General features: G+C 38.3%; 4 protein-coding genes and 1 pseudogene across 10 annotated transcripts; 3 read left to right on the top strand and 2 right to left on the bottom strand.

The window, feature by feature from the left end:
- Positions 1-50: 50 nt before the first annotated feature.
- On the bottom strand, positions 51-4,207 carry dgt1 (KAT8 regulatory NSL complex subunit dim gamma-tubulin 1). 6 transcript variants are annotated; one of them, XM_088050162.1, is made up of 8 exons: positions 4,074-4,207; positions 1,578-2,083; positions 1,356-1,527; positions 1,146-1,309; positions 962-1,098; positions 716-838; positions 528-671; positions 51-471 (listed from the first exon to the last, which is right to left on the bottom strand). In XM_088050162.1, the coding sequence occupies exons 2-8, from the start codon at positions 2,080-2,082 to the stop codon at positions 94-96; spliced, it is 1,623 nt and encodes a 540-aa protein (XP_087906288.1). In that variant the 5' UTR covers position 2,083; positions 4,074-4,207; the 3' UTR covers positions 51-93. The 6 variants fall into 6 exon arrangements, with proteins under 6 accessions (XP_087906288.1, XP_087906289.1, XP_087906286.1 ...); XM_088050163.1 differs by having other exon boundaries at positions 4,079-4,207; XM_088050160.1 differs by lacking the exon at positions 4,074-4,207 and adding an exon at positions 3,621-3,720.
- Positions 2,702-10,348, top strand: CycT (Cyclin T). 2 transcript variants are annotated; one of them, XM_088050156.1, is made up of 6 exons: positions 2,702-2,944; positions 4,547-4,927; positions 4,975-5,260; positions 5,315-5,390; positions 6,301-8,126; positions 9,076-10,348. In XM_088050156.1, the coding sequence occupies exons 1-6, from the start codon at positions 2,796-2,798 to the stop codon at positions 9,151-9,153; spliced, it is 2,796 nt and encodes a 931-aa protein (XP_087906282.1). In that variant the 5' UTR covers positions 2,702-2,795; the 3' UTR covers positions 9,154-10,348. The 2 variants fall into 2 exon arrangements, with proteins under 2 accessions (XP_087906282.1, XP_087906281.1); XM_088050155.1 differs by lacking the exon at positions 9,076-10,348 and having other exon boundaries at positions 6,301-9,069.
- Positions 10,349-10,728: 380 nt separating this feature from the next.
- On the top strand, positions 10,729-20,482 carry LOC148181500 (angiotensin-converting enzyme-like). Its single transcript, XM_088050158.1, has 7 exons — positions 10,729-11,028; positions 17,828-18,124; positions 18,184-18,430; positions 18,478-18,784; positions 18,835-19,288; positions 19,343-19,626; positions 19,674-20,482. The coding sequence occupies exons 1-7, from the start codon at positions 10,927-10,929 to the stop codon at positions 19,957-19,959; spliced, it is 1,977 nt and encodes a 658-aa protein (XP_087906284.1). The 5' UTR covers positions 10,729-10,926; the 3' UTR covers positions 19,960-20,482.
- On the bottom strand, positions 11,404-13,734 carry LOC148181502 (heat shock protein 70 A1 pseudogene; annotated as a pseudogene).
- On the top strand, positions 15,297-17,433 carry LOC148181501 (heat shock protein 70 A1-like). Its single transcript, XM_088035101.1, has one exon. The coding sequence runs from the start codon at positions 15,449-15,451 to the stop codon at positions 17,381-17,383; it is 1,935 nt and encodes a 644-aa protein (XP_087891227.1). The 5' UTR covers positions 15,297-15,448; the 3' UTR covers positions 17,384-17,433.
- Positions 20,483-20,866: the final 384 nt, after the last annotated feature.

The following is a 20,866-nucleotide window of genomic DNA, read 5'->3' as shown; positions in this document are numbered from 1 at the left end:
ACCAACCACGCTAACGGGGGTGGAAATGGGTGGAAAAATCAATTCTGACCTGGAATCTCAATGACTTTATTTAAGGAACACAATACAACTACATTAAATATCATCGGTAACTTTTTCTAAAGAACTGTTTTTGTCCTCGGAACTGTCGTCTTCCATCTTAGAAGCTACACTATTGTCTTTATTATCGTTAGTGTCTTCGTCAGGTAGATCAATCTCTAATTTCCCTTCAGGACTAGGCTCATCATCATCAACTTGTATGTCTTCGTCGCCAGTTTTATCGTCATCCATATCTTCATTCTTCACACTGGCGTCCATGCTTGACTCCTCGAAGAGAACAGATGGTAACGTCTTCATTTCTTCTAGATCCGGCTTATAATCCATTAGTTCAGACTTTATTTCATCGGAGCCAGTGTCCATTAAGCGATTTTCCGGAGATTCGAAGGAGTCTTCATTGTCGGACTCGGAATTTTTCTATAAAAATTAGATTAGCATACCTGTGTATAGTTGTACTCTGTATCTAAACATACTCTTATGTGTATGTAAGATTTAATTGCAGGAATATCCATATGCAAATTGCAGCAAGTATCCTCAAAAATTGCTTCTACAGGTGTTTGGCATTCGACATCCGCTTTCTTTTTACCGCAAGCGCGGAACAGGACCTGACTTTGATCCTAAAAAAAAGGTAAGAAAATGTTGAAGATTTAGTGGTGGCTACCTCAAGAATGTGTTTTCTACAATATTTAGCTAGAGGGAGAGTTCTTTCGCCGCATTTAACCCCACCTTCTGTGAACATACACTTTGAATAGCCGGGAACTTTGGGGCACAATCCATCAGTGATCTGGAATTAGATTATTAGCACTATTGGAACCGTGTGGTTTTTCTAAAGATGCATTTTGAAAACGAGACAAATAAAATAAAGTGAACAAAATGCCTCAAAATGCACCTAGTTAATAGACTCTACTTTAGCTCGTGAATCATGTAGCCTTTTCGTGAGAATAGCTTCCACGCCGTGTGTCTTGTGGTATTTATTTAAAGCTTTCAGTTTTTTGTACAGGCGCTGCTCCTTTGGATTTTCGCGAATTTGGTCATAAACATTACCTAAAAATAATCATTGATTTTTCAAACAACCCTGACTCTGAACTTACAGCAAGTTTCTTTTTCCCTCTTCAGATTATGAACATATTTTCTTCTACACTCTTTGAAAACATGCTGTAGATGCCTATATTGTTCTATATACAAAGACTGTAACTTTATGAGCTTCTCTCTTGTAATTGAAGTTATTTCTTCAGCTGTGTATGCATTTGCATGTCTGTAAAACAATACTGAAATGTGGTTTTGCTGGTTTTAAGTCTTACTTTAGAACATCCTCTTGGTCAGAATCTACGCTTTCATTATCAGAGCTATCATTCTGAGCATCATGCCAGACTGTTGCAAAAGTGGAGGCTTCAACATCACTGTCAGACTCACTGCAGAAATCTAAAATACTGTTACATGAAGCATTATACAATGCGTTTGCATCAACATCACCTAAAACAGTGTCATTAGACAACATTCTAAGATTTTAACAAGAAACATACGAAAAGGATCTAAACTTTTGGTTGCTTTCAGGTCAATACTGTCTTCTAGTGTCAATCTATCAGATTCATCTGTACTTCCAGACATACTCCTAAGTCTAGGTTTCTTCAAGTAGTGTCCCAATGAATGTAGCAAAACTTCTGCAGTTTGTGGGGGAGGATACCGCGAGTTTTGTCTGTTTCTCGCCAGCGTAGCTCGGACTGCATGCTCACTACAAAACCCATTGTCTTTCTTCTCAGTCTTAGGTGCAGCCAGCTGACAACGCTTTCCATTGCTTGCATAAATATACGAACATTGTTTATAAGGAGCTGCCTTATCCTGTAGAATGTGTTTGAGGCAGTAATTGAATCCATCAAGAGTCAACTGTGTGCATTCATATGGTTTGTAGGAACACTGCTTCTTGTTCTTTAATTCGATTTCCAACTCGGCCTTGAGTGCTGCCAGGTCTTTATTACCCGCCGTTGAAGTTGTTGGATTCATTTTTACATGTTTTTCTTGGAGTTGCATTCTGAAAAACACACAAACAATGAAATGCGCGTCTTGGTTGTTTGGATTCAAGGTTATGTCCGTTTGGCGCGTCAATTCGAACGAAACGGACCAATCAGAGGCCGAGCGGAAACTGACAGCCGACATCTTTAATCAAAGTGATGTTTGTTGTGGATTAGTGTTGTCGGTATATTTGTTATATTGAACTTTTAAGGATTGTAAATAAACTTAAAAATAAGAACTGAATTTTTGGTATGTTGAGGTTTTTGCTTGTGGAGTTTTGGGATAATGTTTGTTTTGTGAAAGTTGCTTGGTTGCTTACCGCGGTTGGTCGGCCATCTCTGTGTGAAATAACATCAAATTCCAACAACTTTGTGTATGTATATTTTTATTTGCTAAAAAACTACCTCTTTCGCGTGAAAAACTTTATGAAACCGTTAAGTAAACTTTAAGTAATAATTCGTGATAAACTCGAGACTTATAACCGGAGATTTACCCGTGGAAAGCCGACCCGTTTTGCACCAGTGCCACTTCTAGGAAAACCCACATCATAGTGACGCAACGGAAACCCTTCAACCCGATTTTCTCGTCGAAAGTGTAGTTTATGTGATTGAAACTCGCGAGAATGCACCCCAAAACCCCCTAATTACACAGCAAATGACCTGGAATAGCCCATTTTCGAGCCGTAGCGACATTTGCATTGCTCTGATCGCGGGTCGTGTAGAGTGTAGTAAATGGCTAATAACAGCGATAGATGGTATTTCACAAAAGAGCAATTGGATGGTACGCCCTCGAGGAAATGTGGTTACGATAGCTACAAGGAACTGTCCTACCGACAGCAGACGGCCAACTTCATTCAAGACATGGGACAGAGGCTCAAAGTGTATCCTTGGCTCATGTTTGTATTTTAAGAATTCGCCCCCCTTTTTCAGTCCCTAGTGCAGCCTGTAGCCCCACGACCCTTGTTTTAGGTCATTGTGGAGCTATTGCGCCATGTTTCGTAAGTGACGTAGATAGCCCCCTCTACTGCGCATAATTGACGTTTCACGCAGATAAGATAAAGCAACGTTTACACGACACGTGTGTTTAAAGCACTCGATTCGCAGAATTTTACGTGTTGTTTATGCTTTTCAGGGTTCAGCGTTCTTTTTGAGAAAGAACTTGTTTAATTCACGTTTGTTGTAGGTCGTCGTTTTTCTTCTTTTTTTTTTCATTCTTTCAAAGATCTGTAGTTTTTTTTGTCTTACCTCCTCAGTTTGATTTGCGATTATATGATGTAAAAATATTCATTGTAATTTTTCATCAAGGTAAAAAATAAAATCAATTTTTTATTAGAAACCACGTTTATCTTTCTTGCAACTTTTGTTTTAATTAATTGTCTTTGACTTCCTTTGAGTTTTTAACATTTTTGTGCATACTAATGAAGATTTTTGTTTACATTCAAATCACCACTTTGTTCTTACAGACTGCTGTCTGGGGGAATTGAAAGATACCTACACATACCGACATAATTGAAAGAAACACTCAAACAAAGCAGAAATAAATAAATTAAAATATACCGTGGAATTACTTTGTGTTGAACTGCACGTTCACCGGTGCTGCACATCGCACAACCACCAACTTATTGCAAATAAGAATTTAATCTACTTGAATGATGTAATGAGATCAGAATGCATGAAATGTTGCTACTAAAAACTAGCAAGAAATTCTTTCACGTCGCAGTTTGTACTAATTATAAATTTGTATTGCAAATAAACATGGAAATTTATGTTAAACTGCTACACTTGGCACTCTACATTTGGTACCTTTGTGTTCTAATGAAGTTTACAAGGAAACAACAGATAAGGATACATCTAATTAATCAAATAATTGCGGTTGGTGAAGCTCATTACAGTAAACAAACATACAGTGTGAACTAGAAACAAGTTTCTATTTTTCGACGTTCATTTTAGTACGTTTTCTTACCAAATATTGTATGGCATTACTGAGCATACTAGTAATTTTAAACTTACCTTACATTTTAATAACAAGTGGCTTCAGTTCCAAAATTTTCTCTTTTCTTTGCAAAAAACAAAGTTTTGGTGTCCACAGCTAAAGTTGTAAGAAAACCAAGTGGCACCGCCCATGTTCTAGAAAAACTTAAGATAAGCCTAAGAAATATTTGACACATGCAATGCAGAATATTTTGTTCACTGATTAAATATATTAATTTGTTTTATTCATTTTAATGGCAGCAATTACAAATCGCATTATATCCAATTTGTTATCAATTATAAATAGAAACCAACAAAAGTAATTAATCTTGTTTCCGTATTTGGTTAGATTAAAATATAATGGGCGCTTTATATAAACTACCAATTTAGATAACAATAGATTTTTTGCTGTATTAGTACGAAAAATGCAGGGTCTTACATGCTGCAGGCTGTCCTCCCAATTTTTTGATGTGTTTGTCCAAATTTTCGAATATTTCCTTAACGCAGCTTAGATCACAATTATGTATCAACACAGCCATTGTGTACATGCATCGGTTCTATGTATTCCACTCGTTCACAAATTTCCCATGGCACCAGATGGCGGCGGCCGCTCTGTTCCTAGCTGCCAAGGTTGAAGAACAACCGAGGAAACTAGAATATGTCATTAGAGTCGCCAATATGTGCAGAAATAACAGAGATACCAACATAGACGTAAATTCAGAAAGGTATATAGCCCAATCGCAGGACTTAGTGTTCAACGAAAACGTATTACTGCAAACTTTGGGTTTTGATGTTGCAATCGACCATCCACACACCCACGTTGTAAGATGTTGTCATCTCGTTCGAGCCAGTAAGGATTTAGCACAGAGTTCATATTTTTTGGCTAGCAACAGGTAAGAGGCGTTGAGTTTGTTGGGTGATGTTTATGTATTTTTTGTAGCTTGCATCTTACCACAATGTGCCTCCAATATAAACCGACTGTAGTAGCCTGCTTTTGCATCCATTTAGCTTGTAAGTGGTCAAGTTGGGAAATACCGTTGTCTACAGAAAAGAAAGAGTGGTTTCTTTATGTGGACCCAACGGTGACTGCTGAATTACTGCAACAACTCACTGCAGAGTTTCTCACTATTTTTGAAAGTTGTCCCTCTAGACTCAAAGAAAAGATCATGTCTGTTGGTGATAATGGAATGCATAATTGTCCGACGACTATTATTAATTCGCCATTTGTAAGTATTTTGATTTGGTCGGAAATTTGTTGATTGCGTCCGGCCTGATTGTAGGATACAGATCCGAAAAAAGTGCCCAGTTCTGATCAAAAGGAACCGCATCCGCACAGAACGCACGAGAGCAAAGCAGGTGAGTGAAAAAAGCGAACTGCTACTTTAAGATTTGATTCATTTACTGGGAAAATCATGGTTTTTATACAGGTGTTTGGTAAGTAAAGCACCAAACTGTAACTGCAATGTTATGAAGGTGGTAGTAATTGAAATCTCGAAGAATTTTTTTTCTGCGACAATTCTTGTAAGCAGTAGAAGGACGTAAAAGTAACTAATCACGCTATAGTTTGGATATTTGGAAAATTTAAGAAATCAAGGCATTTCGTGGAACACTTGACATTTTGTGACATAGGCGTACGCTGTCAGGTATCTGTGAACGTGTGCTGAACAATTTTGCAATGGTCCTGAGATTAGAATAAATCATTCCTTGTTGCGGCGTTTACATCTTGGTTTAGATCGGCACAAAGGACAATTTGATTGGTTTTATAATTTCGTATACGATTTATTTTTCGAATTAAATATGTAGTTTCAAGTACATTTGTGCCGCCACTGACTAGTCATGTCAAATGTGACAGTTGACACTCGTTTTTGTCAAAACCAAACTACTATGTTTTTAGTCAGATCTTGAATTATTTTTCGAGTCCTGATTGGTTAATTTTACAACCTTAATTAGAACTTTTACAAGAAAAGGAAAAGAAAGAAAATTTTTACTCAGACCTGTTTCTGTAAGCTTTGATTCTCCAGGTATGAGTTGGTGATTTATTTACCAAACACCCTGTATACATGGGAACACTCTTATCTGTAGCACCATCATATGCTTGGTAGAGGAATAGTATAGCCTCACAAAGACAACAACTGCGAAATGTAACTCAAAATTTGTCGTTTTTCGGCCCAGCAAATCGCTCAAGACATGTTCTTTTTCTTTCTAGTTTTTTGTTACAATTCAATGTAGGCATATTGTGTTCTAATTGTTCTCTTTTGTGGTTTAGGTTCGGAAAATGACCCCCACAAACACCGTTCTTCCAGACCTCACGAGTCTTCAAGTAGCAGTAGCAGTAGCCAACAGCAAAAGGAGCGTGAATACCGTGAAAAGAAAGAACGCGATAAATTGGCTCAACAACACGGAATGAAAGCCTTACCCCCAGGTGCCAATAAACAGACGATACCTCACGGTCACCATCGTCCTCCTGTAGATCCAAAACTGAAACAACCCCACTCAAGACCGCCTTCGTCTCATCCGCCCCCGAATCGGTCGGAGCCAAGAGACATTCTCAGAGACGCCGCTAGAGACTCACCCTTCGGCATCGCCACCAAAGACTATAACACTTCCCGCGAGCACACGAACAAAAGTGATAAAGACATTCAAAAAACTCAACGCGATTATCTCCTAAAACCGAATGTGGCCGCGGAAACGAACACTTATACGAGTTATAACGGTGACAAACAGAATCGGCCGCCTTCATCGCGGACGCTCGATCCGAATAAGGTGCCGATAAAACATGAACAAGTGCGAAGACACGAGGATAAGTTCGTGAAGCCGGATAATGAGGTGAAGAGACCGCATAGTGTTCCCGGTCATGATAGGAATAGTGTTTATTTAAATAAATCTATGAACTCTACCTCGCAAAAAGTCAAATCGCCTTTCACAGAAACATCGAAATCCGTCCCGAAGTCGAGTGCTGGGCAGCAAATGCCGCCGTTGGTTAAGCAGCACCATCACAACGGCAACGCAAATGCTATGTACAGCGCGCCGCCGAAAGAAGAGGTGCAGATGAAGGAGGAAGTGCAGTTTAAAGAGGAACTTCCTAATCTTGTGAAGAAGCCTAGTCTTTTCTCACCCGAAAAAAGTCCTGATGTCAAACAAGAAAAGCTTTCTTCACCTTCAACCAAACCATCAGACAATTTCTCTTTTTCTGTGCTGTCGCCTGTAGAGTCTCCTACTAACAACACTGCTGGTAAGAGAGCTAGAAATTACTCTACGGGTTCGGAGCCTGAGTTGCGACCAGTCATGAAGAAAATAGACCAAGTTGAAGGTTTCGAGAATTTGATGAGGGATTCTACGATAGGTATCAATAAACTCCATCAAATTCCCGATATAATCACACCAATAACTGACGTGATGAAACAAGAAGAACCCACTCTTAGTTTTTCGAAAGAAATGAAACCTCCAGATATTATCCCACCTTTGTGTTCCGACAACATATCTCAACCGTTGGTCAACGGTATTGAAACAAATCCTATGTTAATCAGCAATCTCCTAAAAGAAACACCGTCAATACCTCATTTACCAGTCGTCTCAACCTCGGTTCCAAAAACAGAACCCCAGTCAGAAGTCAAAGAGAAGGAACATCACCACAAGAGTAAAAAGAAGAACAAAGAGAAACACAAACATAAAGACAAGGACAAAAATCGGGAGGAGAAAGAGAAGAAGAAGAAACACAAAGATAAAGATAGAGAGAAGCACAAGCACAAAGAGAAACACGGGACACCTTCGGAACAAGCGGAACCAATCAAAATCAAGATCCAGAAAGATAAGATCCAACCAGTGGCCAATCCCTTAAAAATCAAGATACCCATACCAAAAGAAGTTAAGACTGAAACTCAAGTTGGAGGGGAAAGCACAGTATCGAACGCCGCACCAATCGCATTGAAAATCAAGATCCCCAGAGACGTAATAACCAACTGCAGTGAAGTAGAAAAAGGGAGGAAAAGAGAAAGGGATCGCAGTAGTCCAGCAGATGCTCCTCCAGCGAAGATGTCCAGGAGTAGCACTCACAAGGACTCCAAACAAAACGGAAGACATTCGTATAATAAGGTAAGCAACTATAGTAAAAGTAGCGCGCCGCCCCCGACGACGTACAACATGCCACCGCCAATATATCAACCGCAAAATATGTATTATTATCCGGCTCAGATGGGGGTAGTGCCGACCACCGGCCAACCCTATATTTATTCGGACGGGCAGATGTACAATTATTACAATGGGGGATTTTCGTACACACCGGAAATGTTTCAACAAGCGCCTCCGTTGCCTCCGGGCGGCTCCAATCCTCCTTTGCCTGTGGACGCCCCGCCCGCTATTCCACCCCCACCGCCCCCGGAGTGAAATGGTTGTGATCTTGAACTGTTTATTGCTACAGGGATATAATAGATTTTTTTTATTTTGTTATATTAAGTCAGTTTGTCAAGGTGTTGACACGTGATTCCTAAAAACGCGAAAGCCTTACGAGAATTTATACTAATTTTGTAAATAATTAATTACTTCGATTGTGATTAATATAGGTGTGCAATTTTTTATGAATTATTCTATTCCTTAAGAAGAATGTATTGTTTGTTATTTTTTCTTTTGGTAGATATTATTTGTTGAACATGTATCTATGTAGTTTATCTTGTAATTTTAAGCACTTTTTATAGTCTTAACACACTCTTTTATTTATTATTAAATGAACAATAAATCGAAATGAATTATTCATTTTGCCTATTTTTTCTGTACTTGTTTGTAGTTTGTGCATGTTTTTATTTTCATTTCTTTCTTCTCGATGTTGTTTTTTCTTTGTTTTTAATTTTTTTTTTGTTCATCACATGATACTAAACAGTTGAAGTGTTCTCCGAGCATAAAATATGTTGCGGTTTGGTTGGAGGACACTTGGATTGTTATCATTTTGCATGGTCATGACTAACACCTCCCCCAACTAACGTGACCAGCTTACGTGTGAATGTTGGACCTAACAAGGTCGATTTTATGGTTATTTGGTGCTTTGCAGGTGACACAACTGGGTGATGGCGATACGTCCATTCATAGGTTGGCCGAATCTAAGTATATCAACAAGAGTTCATCGTAGTAATTTCGACAAACGTTAACAATCTGAAAAAAAAGTGTGTTAAAATCAGCCTAAGTAATTTGTATATATTAGAAACACCTTTATTTTAGAAAGATGTTTAGATTTTTTTATGTTTATATTATGTAATGGCTGATTGCAATACTGTTAACAAGTTAATACCTATTTTGTTAATTACTCAATTAAATTATTTTGTATGACCTCTCTTTTGTTACTAAATAAACAATCAAAAAATTCAATATTGTTTTAGTTTTATTTTCAAAAAGGGCGGAATCGGCTTGAATATTGCAGTCGTGCCATTATTCCCCCTAATTTTCTTTTCTTAGGAACCAAGTTCGGCCTAATTCTTGTTATATTTAGATAGCGCCAACTAACTGGTCAACAAGTAACAAATGTACAGCATTTTGGTCATTAGGTGATTCATGTAACATTTTAAACATCATTCTCATGTGGAACAATAACTTTTCGTGTGTGTATGTTCAGTGTATTTTTCTTTTGCTTTTTTGGTTTTGTTTGCTTTGTTCGACTGAAAGACAAGTAGGTCTAGTTCATCATTTTCAACCCAATGGACTGAAATCTTAGGATTTGTTGGATTCATGTATACAAGTTGGAACGAATTTAATAATTTTAAGAACTTTGTAAATAGTCAAATAATTATTTCATAAGTATTTATTACTTTGTTACTAGGATTAGTGTGATGTGAATACACGAAATGACAAATTGTACCTTTTACGAAGAAAAACGAGTGTGTTAGGAGCATTATTTTATATTGTATTAATATACGTAATCATGAAAATATATAAAGCAATGAAAATAAAAAAAATATACACACGAATTTCATATTGTAAGCTAAGTTGGAATGTTCTGATCTGGGCTTAAGCTAAATAAAATTACTTAAATACAAAAAAAAATTGTATATAGTTCCACACGTTTACTGCCCAAATTCCACTGTTCATTGTTATTACCTAATGTTGTTCCGTTGTATCTATTTTTTTAATATAAAAATTTGCAAATCTTATCTAATAGTTACTTCTGAGTCGCTGTTAGTTTACCTCCTTTTAATTCAGGTGGTGAACGTGTTTTAATATAAGTAATAGACACAACTTATATAATTATTATACTTCTCAACAACAGATAGGATGATAAAGCTAATGCCTAACTGTCTCAGTGTCAACAATAAATTCTAAAATCCCCCAAAGTGTTTTATTGATCCCAACTTGACTGACATGAAAACGCACGATCAATCACGGACACACGTCCTTAATTTCGGTTTTGTAATTGAAAGTTACTTTAATAGCCCGCACGTGACGAAAACACCTCAATTTAAGTGTAATAATCGCATCCTTGCGAGCGCTATTAAAATAAAATTAATGTTTTTGAATGGATATGCGCAACTGGAACTAAGGAGCCTTAACGTATATCCATCTTATTAAATATTTAATTATTCAATCAGAGTAAATATGAAAAATGTCCTTCCGAAGCAAATTTAAACCACTTTAGTATACATGGTTGCTTTCTTAGGTCACCTTACTGGAATATTTCACTTCTTGGCGGCACGCGTATGCAACGGATTCAGTACGAAATGTGCTGTACACGAAGAATGAAGATTGCACTAACGCGCGACATTGTTCCGCTCGGACTGTCGTAACTGACGAACAATTTGTCACGCTACTTTTCAAACACACCTCAAATAACAAGAACTGCCTTTTGTTTTAGTGCGATTTTAAACGGCGAAGTGAAAACATGAGACGAGTAAAAGTTGTTTAAAAAGGAAAAATGTTTTTAGAATTGACGGTCTATGTTTGTGTTGTGGTTTTCGCGGGTTTGGGACTGCTGGTGAAGGATGTGCGGGGGATCACCGATGCGCGGTTTGTTCAGGTACTTACTTTTTAGTATAGTTTTACTTCTTTTTGCAAAAAGTTTTTATGATTTTTGGGTTTAAACAGTTATTGTAAAAATTGGTGCGTCTAGCTGTTGTTACGCCATTTAAATTTGAACAATCCTTTGCGTGACGACCTACAATTAGCCACTGGAACCGAAAATGAAGATGTATGCAAATTTTATAGGTAAATTTGAGTAAAGGAAAGTTATTACACCCAAACAATAAGACCATTATTGGTGATAGTTGAAAATTCAAACGGTTTGCTTGGTACTTTTTCAAAGAAATGGTGACTTTCTTAGCAACACCAAGAACCACCAATGTAACAATCGATAAATGATTTCATAAAATTTAAAAAGTGCAAAATGCATATTCATGGATTTATTACACAAGTTTTGTAATGAATAATGTTGTTAAACGGTGAAAACGATAATTGTTATAAGGAGTCTATAAAAAGAACTTGAGCGAAACTCATTCTTTCTATTCAAGGGTAGTTTTTTGGGAATGAAACAAAACCATTAATAGTAATAAAAAAGTTTATTGTTTTCTATCTAACTATACATATAAATGATGTAACAATAAATTAAAAATCAGTCTTTACATAATCTCCCTAATATACATATTAACAAAAAGTGTACAAATTTAATCCACTTCTTCTATCGTGGGTCCACCATGGCTACGTCCTCCAAAGCCACGAGCTTGCTGACCACAGCTGCCGGGCATCGGTCCACCCTGCGAACTTCCCTGGTAGAGTTTCGCCATAATCGGACTACAAACTGAAGTTAATTGTTTCTGTCTGTCTTCGTACTCTTCTTTCTCCGCCAACGTGTTTGCATCCAACCACTGCAAACAACTGTCACATTCCCTCGTGATCGTTTCTTTATCTTCAGCTGATATTTTGTCGCCGCACTCACTGGCTGCTTGTTTAACTTGGAATATGTATCCTTCCAATTGGTTTCTCGCTGCTATCCTCAACCTCTGTTTCTCATCTTCTTCTTTGTACTGCTCGGCTTCGGCCACCATCCTGTCGATGTCTTTCTGTGAGAGTCTTCCTTTGTCGTTCTTGATGACGATGTTACGAGAGTTTCCAGAGCTCGTGTCTTTCGCAGAGACGTTGAGAATGCCGTTGGCGTCTAAATCGAAAGTGACTTCGATTTTGGGAACTCCACGGGGTGCTGGAGGAATTCCCGTCAGATCGAATGTTCCTAAGCGATTGTTGTCTTTCGTCATCGCTCGTTCTCCTTCAAAGACTTGGATGGTGACGGCAGGTTGATTGTCGGCGTAGGTGGTGAAGGTTTGGGTTTGCTTGCACGGGATTCTTGCGTTGCGTTCGATGATTTTCGTCATGACTCCTCCGGCGGTTTCGATACCCAATGACAATGGAGTAACATCCACCAACAAAACGTCTTGGATCTTCGAATCGGGTTCTCCACTTAAGACAGCAGCTTGGACGGCGGCACCGTAAGCAACCGCTTCGTCTGGGTTGATGGACAGGTTAAGTGGTTTACCGTTAAAATAGTTCTGGAGGAGTTGTTGAATCTTGGGAATTCTGGTCGAACCTCCGACTAAAACGATGTCGTGGATCATTCCTTTATCCATTTTCGCATCAGCTAGAGCTTTTTCTACTGGTTGTAGGGTTCCTCTGAACAAATCGGCGTTCAGTTCTTCGAATCTGGCTCTGCTGACTTTGGTATAGAAGTCTATGCCGTCGAAAAGCGCGTCGATTTCGATAGTTGCTTCGGTACTCGATGATAGGGTTCGTTTAGCTCGTTCTGCAGCTGTTCGCAGACGACGGAGAGCTCTTGGATTACTTCTCAAGTCCTTCTTGTATTTACGTTTAAATTCTTCGGCCAAATGATTGACTAATCTGTTGTCAAAATCTTCACCACCCAAGTGAGTGTCACCAGCTGTGGCCCTAACTTCAAACAGCGACCCTTCGTCGATGGTTAAAATGGAGACGTCGAAAGTACCACCTCCCAGATCGAAAATCAAAACATTTCTTTCCCCTTTAAGATTCTTATCCAAACCATAAGCCAACGCGGCAGCTGTGGGTTCATTGATTATCCTTAGGACGTTGAGACCGGCGATGACTCCGGCGTCTTTGGTGGCTTGTCTCTGGGAGTCGTTGAAATATGCTGGGACAGTAATAACAGCATCCTTCATTGATGTTCCCAAATACGCTTCAGCGGTTTCCTTCATCTTCGTCAACACCATCGAACTAACTTCTTCAGGTGCAAACTTCTTGATTTCACCCTTGTGTTCGATTTGAATTTTTGGCTTTCCACAATCATTGATGACTTTGAAAGGCCAGTGCTTCAAATCTTCTTGTATTTTCTGATCGTCGTATCGTCGTCCAATTAAACGTTTGGCGTCGAAGATGGTGTTGTTGGGATTCATCGCAACTTGATTCTTAGCAGCATCTCCAAGAAGACGCTCGGTGTCGGTGAAGGCAACATAACTGGGTGTTGTTCTGTTACCTTGGTCGTTGGCGATGATCTCCACTTTTCCATGTTGCCAGACTCCCACACAGGAGTAGGTTGTTCCCAAGTCAATACCAATTGCTGGAACTTTCACCATTTTTGCACTGTTTTCTTTAATTTGTAATAAAATTTCACAATAATCACGGTTTATAAAGAACTTTGATTGGTTAAAATCGCTGTGTTCACTTGTATCGTTTATTTGTGTTCGCTTTGCTTGATTCAAACTGATTGAACTGGCGCCGACCGCGTGTGCTTTTATATGAGCGGAGAAATTGTACTCGAACATGCGCGAATATTCTCCAAGCGTCTATCAATATCCAGATTCTTCTTCGTAAATTTAATCGAATAAACTTGAAAATTAAAGCATTTTTAACACGAAATATTAATAAAAGGAAAGATAAACGTGTATAAGTCATCCAGCGAATTTTCTTCAATCACAAATGTTAAATTTCGTGAAAAATTGGGCTGTTCCAGAGCCTTCTAGAATATTCCACTTCGTTCTTCCTACCAATAACGACTGAAAATTTATTTAAAAAAATTGCTCGAATTACCTAATTAATTAAATGAACATGCTTTTTAAGGTAGTATTTCTACCTGCCAGATTTTTTTCGATTATTTTTGTGTTTTTCGCCATTTCAGCAAATTTTATATTTTTCTCAAGTGCACACCAAAATATTTTTTTCCTACAAAATTATTGAAAAAGGATAGTTTGACTAGTTATCGTGAGTTAATTGATTTCGTTTCTCATTTTTATAGTGAAAAATGACGAAATCGTCCAGATCGATGAAAAAAGGTTCAATACGAGGTTAACGTGTTTATAAAATAATTACATAACTGGTAATCATGTATTATGAGTGTTTAAATTCATAAATATCACAATTTACATTTGTAAATACATGAGAAATAGAGCCAGGTTGTGTTGGAACATTCTCAAGTTTTCTCGAAGCTTCCAATTATTTTCTGACAGGGTCTTTGATACAATTTTTATATTGTCAGATTATGCATTTTTATCACACAATTATTAATATATTACGCAGGCACTCGCATTTTTTATTAGAATTATTTTATTGCCGTGAAAGAAATGTTGATCCGTTTCGAGAGTTTTCTGGAATATTCGATGGGAATAAAAAACAGTTTTCGATAGTTTCTAACTTAAAAAAAATAGAAACTCAAGAAAATTGTTAAATAGTTACAAATTTAAAAGTGGTTTTATTAAAATATGTAAATCTACTTCATAATAAACAAAATTTTTGTAAGATCATTGATTTTGTTTTTCAGCTTGTGACTTACAATAGTAATATAAATAAAAATCATCTTTACTTTCCTCTAATTTTATGTACTCAACACATTTTAATAATCTCTATTCATTAATATTAAAGTTATATTGAAAACCCTTTTAGTTATTTATTTATTTATTAAAAAAAACTCAAATAAATTATACAAATGGCCACTATTGTTATTGGGAGTTACGATTAATTTGGATTTGATTTTGCAATCACAACATTTGTTGTTTTAACTAATTTTTCGAGTAAAAGAGATAATCTACTCCTCTAGAACATTCTAGAAACACATTAATTTCTCACAAAATTCAACATTGGCAGATAAAAAAACATCCTTTTGGGGTTTCTACATGTTTATTCGTCATTTCGATTATCATTTTGTTATAAAAAGCCCTTTAGCTTAGAAATTAATTGAAATAAATTGGAACGAATTCTCTGGATTTTGATAGAAGCTTCGAGAATATTCGCGTATGTTCGAGTACAATTTCTCCGCTCATATAAAAACACACGCGGTCGGCGCCAGTTCAATCAGTTTGAATCAAGCAAAGCGAACACAAACAAACGATACAAGTGAACACAGCGATTTTAACCAATCAAAGTTCTTTATAAACCGTGATTATTGTGAAATTTTATTACAAATTAAAGAAAACAGTGCAAAAATGGTGAAAGTTCCAGCAATTGGTATTGACTTGGGAACAACCTACTCCTGTGTGGGAGTCTGGCAACATGGAAAAGTGGAGATCATCGCCAACGACCAAGGTAACAGAACAACACCCAGTTATGTTGCCTTCACCGACACCGAGCGTCTTCTTGGAGATGCTGCTAAGAATCAAGTTGCGATGAATCCCAACAACACCATCTTCGACGCCAAACGTTTAATTGGACGACGATACGACGATCAGAAAATACAAGAAGATTTGAAGCATTGGCCTTTCAAAGTCATCAATGATTGTGGAAAGCCTAAAATTCAAATCGAACACAAGGGTGAAATCAAGAAGTTTGCACCTGAAGAAGTTAGTTCGATGGTGTTGACGAAGATGAAGGAAACCGCTGAAGCGTATTTGGGAACATCAGTAAAGGACGCTGTTATTACTGTCCCTGCATATTTCAACGACTCCCAGAGACAAGCCACCAAAGACGCCGGAGTCATCGCCGGTCTCAACGTCCTGAGGATAATCAATGAACCTACAGCTGCCGCGCTGGCTTATGGTTTGGATAAGAATCTTAAAGGGGAAAGAAATGTTTTGATCTTCGATCTGGGAGGTGGGACGTTCGACGTCTCCATTTTAACCATCGACGAAGGGTCGCTGTTTGAAGTTAGGGCCACAGCTGGTGACACTCACTTGGGTGGTGAAGATTTTGACAACAGATTAGTCAATCATTTGGCCGAAGAATTCAAACGTAAATACAAGAAGGACTTGAGAAGTAATGCAAGAGCTCTCCGTCGTCTGCGAACAGCTGCAGAACGAGCTAAACGAACTCTATCATCGAGTACCGAAGCAACTATCGAAATCGACGCGCTTTTCGACGGCATAGACTTCTATACCAAAGTCAGCAGAGCCAGATTCGAAGAACTGAACGCCGATTTGTTCAGAGGAACCCTACAACCAGTAGAAAAAGCTCTAGCTGATGCGAAAATGGATAAAGGAATGATCCACGACATCGTTTTAGTCGGAGGTTCGACTAGAATTCCCAAGATTCAACAACTCCTCCAGAACTATTTTAACGGTAAACCACTTAACCTGTCCATCAACCCAGACGAAGCGGTTGCTTACGGTGCCGCCGTCCAAGCTGCTGTCTTAAGTGGAGAATCCGATTCGAAGATCCAAGACGTTTTGTTGGTGGATGTTACTCCATTGTCATTGGGTATCGAAACCGCCGGAGGAGTCATGACGAAAATCATCGAACGCAACGCAAGAATCCCGTGCAAGCAAACCCAAACCTTCACCACCTACGCCGACAATCAACCTGCCGTCACCATCCAAGTCTTTGAAGGAGAACGAGCGATGACGAAAGACAACAATCGCTTAGGAACATTCGATCTGACGGGAATTCCTCCAGCACCCCGTGGAGTTCCCAAAATCGAAGTCACTTTCGATTTAGACGCTAACGGCATTCTCAACGTCTCTGCGAAAGACACGAGCTCTGGAAACTCTCGTAACATCGTCATCAAGAACGACAAAGGAAGACTCTCACAGAAAGACATCGACAGGATGGTGGCCGAAGCCGAGCAGTACAAAGAAGAAGATGAGAAACAGAGGTTGAGGATAGCAGCGAGAAACCAATTGGAAGGATACATATTCCAAGTTAAACAAGCAGCCAACGAGTGCGGCGACAAATTATCATCCGAAGATAAAGAAACGATCACGAGGGAATGTGACAGTTGTTTGCAGTGGTTGGATGCAAACACGTTGGCGGAGAAAGAAGAGTACGAAGACAGACAGAAACAATTAACTTCAGTTTGTAGTCCGATTATGGCGAAACTCTACCAGGGAAGTTCGCAGAGTGGACCGATGCCCGGCAGCTGTGGTCAGCAAGCTGGTGGCTTTGGAGGACGTAGCCATGGTGGACCCACGATAGAAGAAGTGGATTAAATTAGTCCGCATTATCCTGTCTAATCAAGTAGGAAGGCTGTGTAAAGAATTCCAATAATTTATTGTAATATCAAAGAAATAGTATTATTAGAAATTAGATATTTATTCTTGTAATATGTATAATAGAAAATAAACGTTTTTTTTTTGAAAAATATAGGTCACGTTGTATTCCCCCTTTACTCAACGAAAAAATTGAGATTTCTTCCAGATTTATCGTAAATGACAGTGCAACTTCACACATTGGATGCACTTCCTTTCTTCGTCAAACTGCACTTTTTGTTGCATCCTCTGTGTATTAACAGTTGAGTTGGAGTATCATATAATGCGAATGAACTGAACTCTAAAGGTCAAGTTTTTGAGTGGGATCACAGAATTAAGCGTTTATAAAAACTCGTATCTTTCGTAATAACACGTAAACAAGAAATAAATCGGTTTTTTTACTAGGGAACAAACGTAAACTTGGGCGAAGCTCTCCAGTTTTTACGGGAATTCGACAACGAGGCTTCCAGAGTATGCTTCCGCGTGCATTCTTCACGATGGGTATACTCCACCAACATGACAGACCACAATAAACGACGAATGATTGAAGAACAAACTCTTCAAGCAAAATTCGATAAAGTCTCATGGAAACGCGCAATGACTTTCGACTGGACGCGGCTGCCTGATCAAATGGTCCGAAGACAACTAAAATTTCTGGTTACAAACAGCAGGGCTAGTTTAGCTGACGAGAAATACAACGAGGTTTGTTTTTTTACCTCCACCAATTATCATTATCATCATCATGACTCATTATTTTACAGATTTATCATCTCATATCGGAAATGAAAGACATTTATAGCCATGTTCGAATCTGCCCGTTCAACAGCCACGAAATTCTGTACTGTGACTTGGAGTTGGAACCTGACGTGATGCGACTAATGGCGAATTCGCGAAATCATTTGGAATTGGCTCATGTCTGGAGAGAGTGGCATGATAAAGTGGGGCCACCGATGAAGAACAAGTTCATGAGATATGTACAAATAGCCAACCAAGCATCTAGGATGAATGGTAACAAAGATAAAACTCCGATTTAAACGAAACACGAGAGATTTCAGGCTTCTTGGACGCTGGTGAAGAAATGCGATACGTCTACGAAGATGACGATTTCGAGGCTGAGATCGCCGAGACCTGGAGGAGCCTCCAACCATTGTACCGAGAGCTATTTACCTATGTTCGAAGGCGACTTTTACAGTTTTACGGTCCTGAGATTATCCGCCAAGAGGGTCCTCTTCCTGCTCACGTTTTAGGGAATCTTTGGACCCAGGATTGGAGTAACATTATTGATTTGGTGGCGCCTTATCCGGAGTACAAGCCCATTGATGTAACAGACGAGATGCTACGACAGGGATTTACACCTCTCAGGTAGATTTCCATATAATCTTTACACGTTTTAATGAAAATCTCATTCGTAGAATGTTCCAGATGGCCGAAGAGTTTTTTACTTCTCTGGGCTTGAAGCCAATGCCTCCCGAATTCTGGCGCTTCTCAATGTTGGACAAACCCAACGATCGGAAAGTTCAGTGCACAGCTAGCGCATGGGACTTTTGCAACAAAGTAGATTATCGAATAAAGCAATGCACTGAAGTAAATATGGATGACTTGGTTTCCACACACCATGAAATGGCACATATTCAGTACTATCTCTATTATGCTGACCAGCCGTACTTGTACAGAGATGGATCAAATCCTGGTTTCCACGAAGCAGTTTCTAACGCAATCTCTTTATCTGTGTTTAATCCCGTTCATCTTCATCGCGTGGGGTTGTACAACGACAATACTGACAGCTACGAGGCTAACATAAACTTCTTGATGTTGATGGCGCTGAAGAAGGTGGCTTTTGCCCCGTTCGCCTTCCTTGTCGATGCGGTATTAAATGAAATCTTCTTTAAAGTATTAATATCTACTCGATTTCCATTGTAGTGGAGGTACGAAATCTTCCAGAATGGGGTCCAGAACATGAATTCTGCTTGGTGGGAACTGCGACTACGATACCAAGGAATAATTCCCCCCATTCCAAGAACTGAGAATCATTTTGATGCAGCATCCAAAAGGCACATTCCCGCGGATATTCCGTACATGAGATACTACATTGCTTTGTTGATTGAGTTTCAGATCCACAGTTCGATGTGTTTCGCGTCTGGACACACAGGGACACTCCACACTTGCGATGTTTACAGATCAAGAGAAGCTGGGCGAATTCTAGCGTATGTTGCCACAATTTTTAGTACGAAGACAACAGTTTTTGTTGTAGAGACGTGATGAAAGTCGGGAAGGCCCGCCACTGGAAAGAGATCATTAAAATGTTAACAAGAGGACAATCCGATCGATTGTCCGCAGAAGCGATGCTACATTACTTCCAACCGTTACTGCTGTGGCTGAAAGTACAAAACAGAAATGAAAGTGTTGTTGGCTGGATGACGAGTCTGACTGAAGAAGCTCTGTTTCAACCATTTTTGTTCGGGAAAAGTGTCATTAATACAATGAATATGAATTTCATTTTATTCACGTTGATCATACTACTAGTAAGACCCCTTTAGAACACTTTGTTTTTTTAATCATTTTGCCCTGTTTTCAAAGGTAACTTTCTAATAAAGTTAAATTTTTGACAAATTTACCCCGTTTTTCCAAACATACTCATTCAAAAAAGTCAACATTTCAAGGGAATACGAATTTGTCCAAACAAATGTCCCTTTCAAAATCACTCAAAATTAGGAATTTTGCTTTGTGTTAAAGACTTTTTTCCTATTAGGTCCCCTCAGCACACATCATTTTCTTAGCAAATATACTATGTGGCTCAAAGTACTTTTTTTAAGTTAAAATTTTAAGACATTTTCACTATTTGTTCTGTTGGACCACTTCAGCACACATATGTATACGGTTTTGTCCAAGAAAAATCTAACAGTTTAATAAACTTAGTGGATGGTGGCTAAAATTACAGCGCCAAATTTAAAAAAAAAAATTTTTAAGTTACACAACTCAAGTACAATTCATTCATAATCAGTGTAAAAAGCACGAATTTTGCTAAGTGCAAAAATTCGCCAGTAGAAACCAGTTATGATTTGCATAGATTTTCATTATTATTTTTTTTAATTCTTGTTTTTTCTGATATAAATATAAATCTTTATGACCATAACTACGTTAATATCTTAAATAAACCTGAAAAAACAAGCTCTTTTCTATGTTTTTTTTAAATTATTTTTCAAATTTACATAACAATAAAATGGTACGTGATACGATGTTTTTGAGGTGAAGATATTGTTTGGCACTTTGTTTTGATCACAAAAGATCAACTTGCAAAGAAGGTACTCGAAATTAATTTGAATTTGTCGCGCAGTGTAATTATAACTTGAGCGAAACTCATTCTTTCTTTTCAAAGGTAGTTTTTGGGAATGAAACAAAACCAATAATAAAAAAACAGTTTATTGTTTTCTATCTAACTATGTA

Source organism: Gnatocerus cornutus, chromosome 1, assembly GCF_029298725.1.
Source record: "Gnatocerus cornutus isolate USDA-ARS CGAHR chromosome 1, icGnaCorn1.1, whole genome shotgun sequence".
Classification (NCBI taxonomy): domain Eukaryota; kingdom Metazoa; phylum Arthropoda; class Insecta; order Coleoptera; family Tenebrionidae; genus Gnatocerus; species Gnatocerus cornutus.
This window is presented reverse-complemented; position numbering and strand designations above follow the sequence as displayed.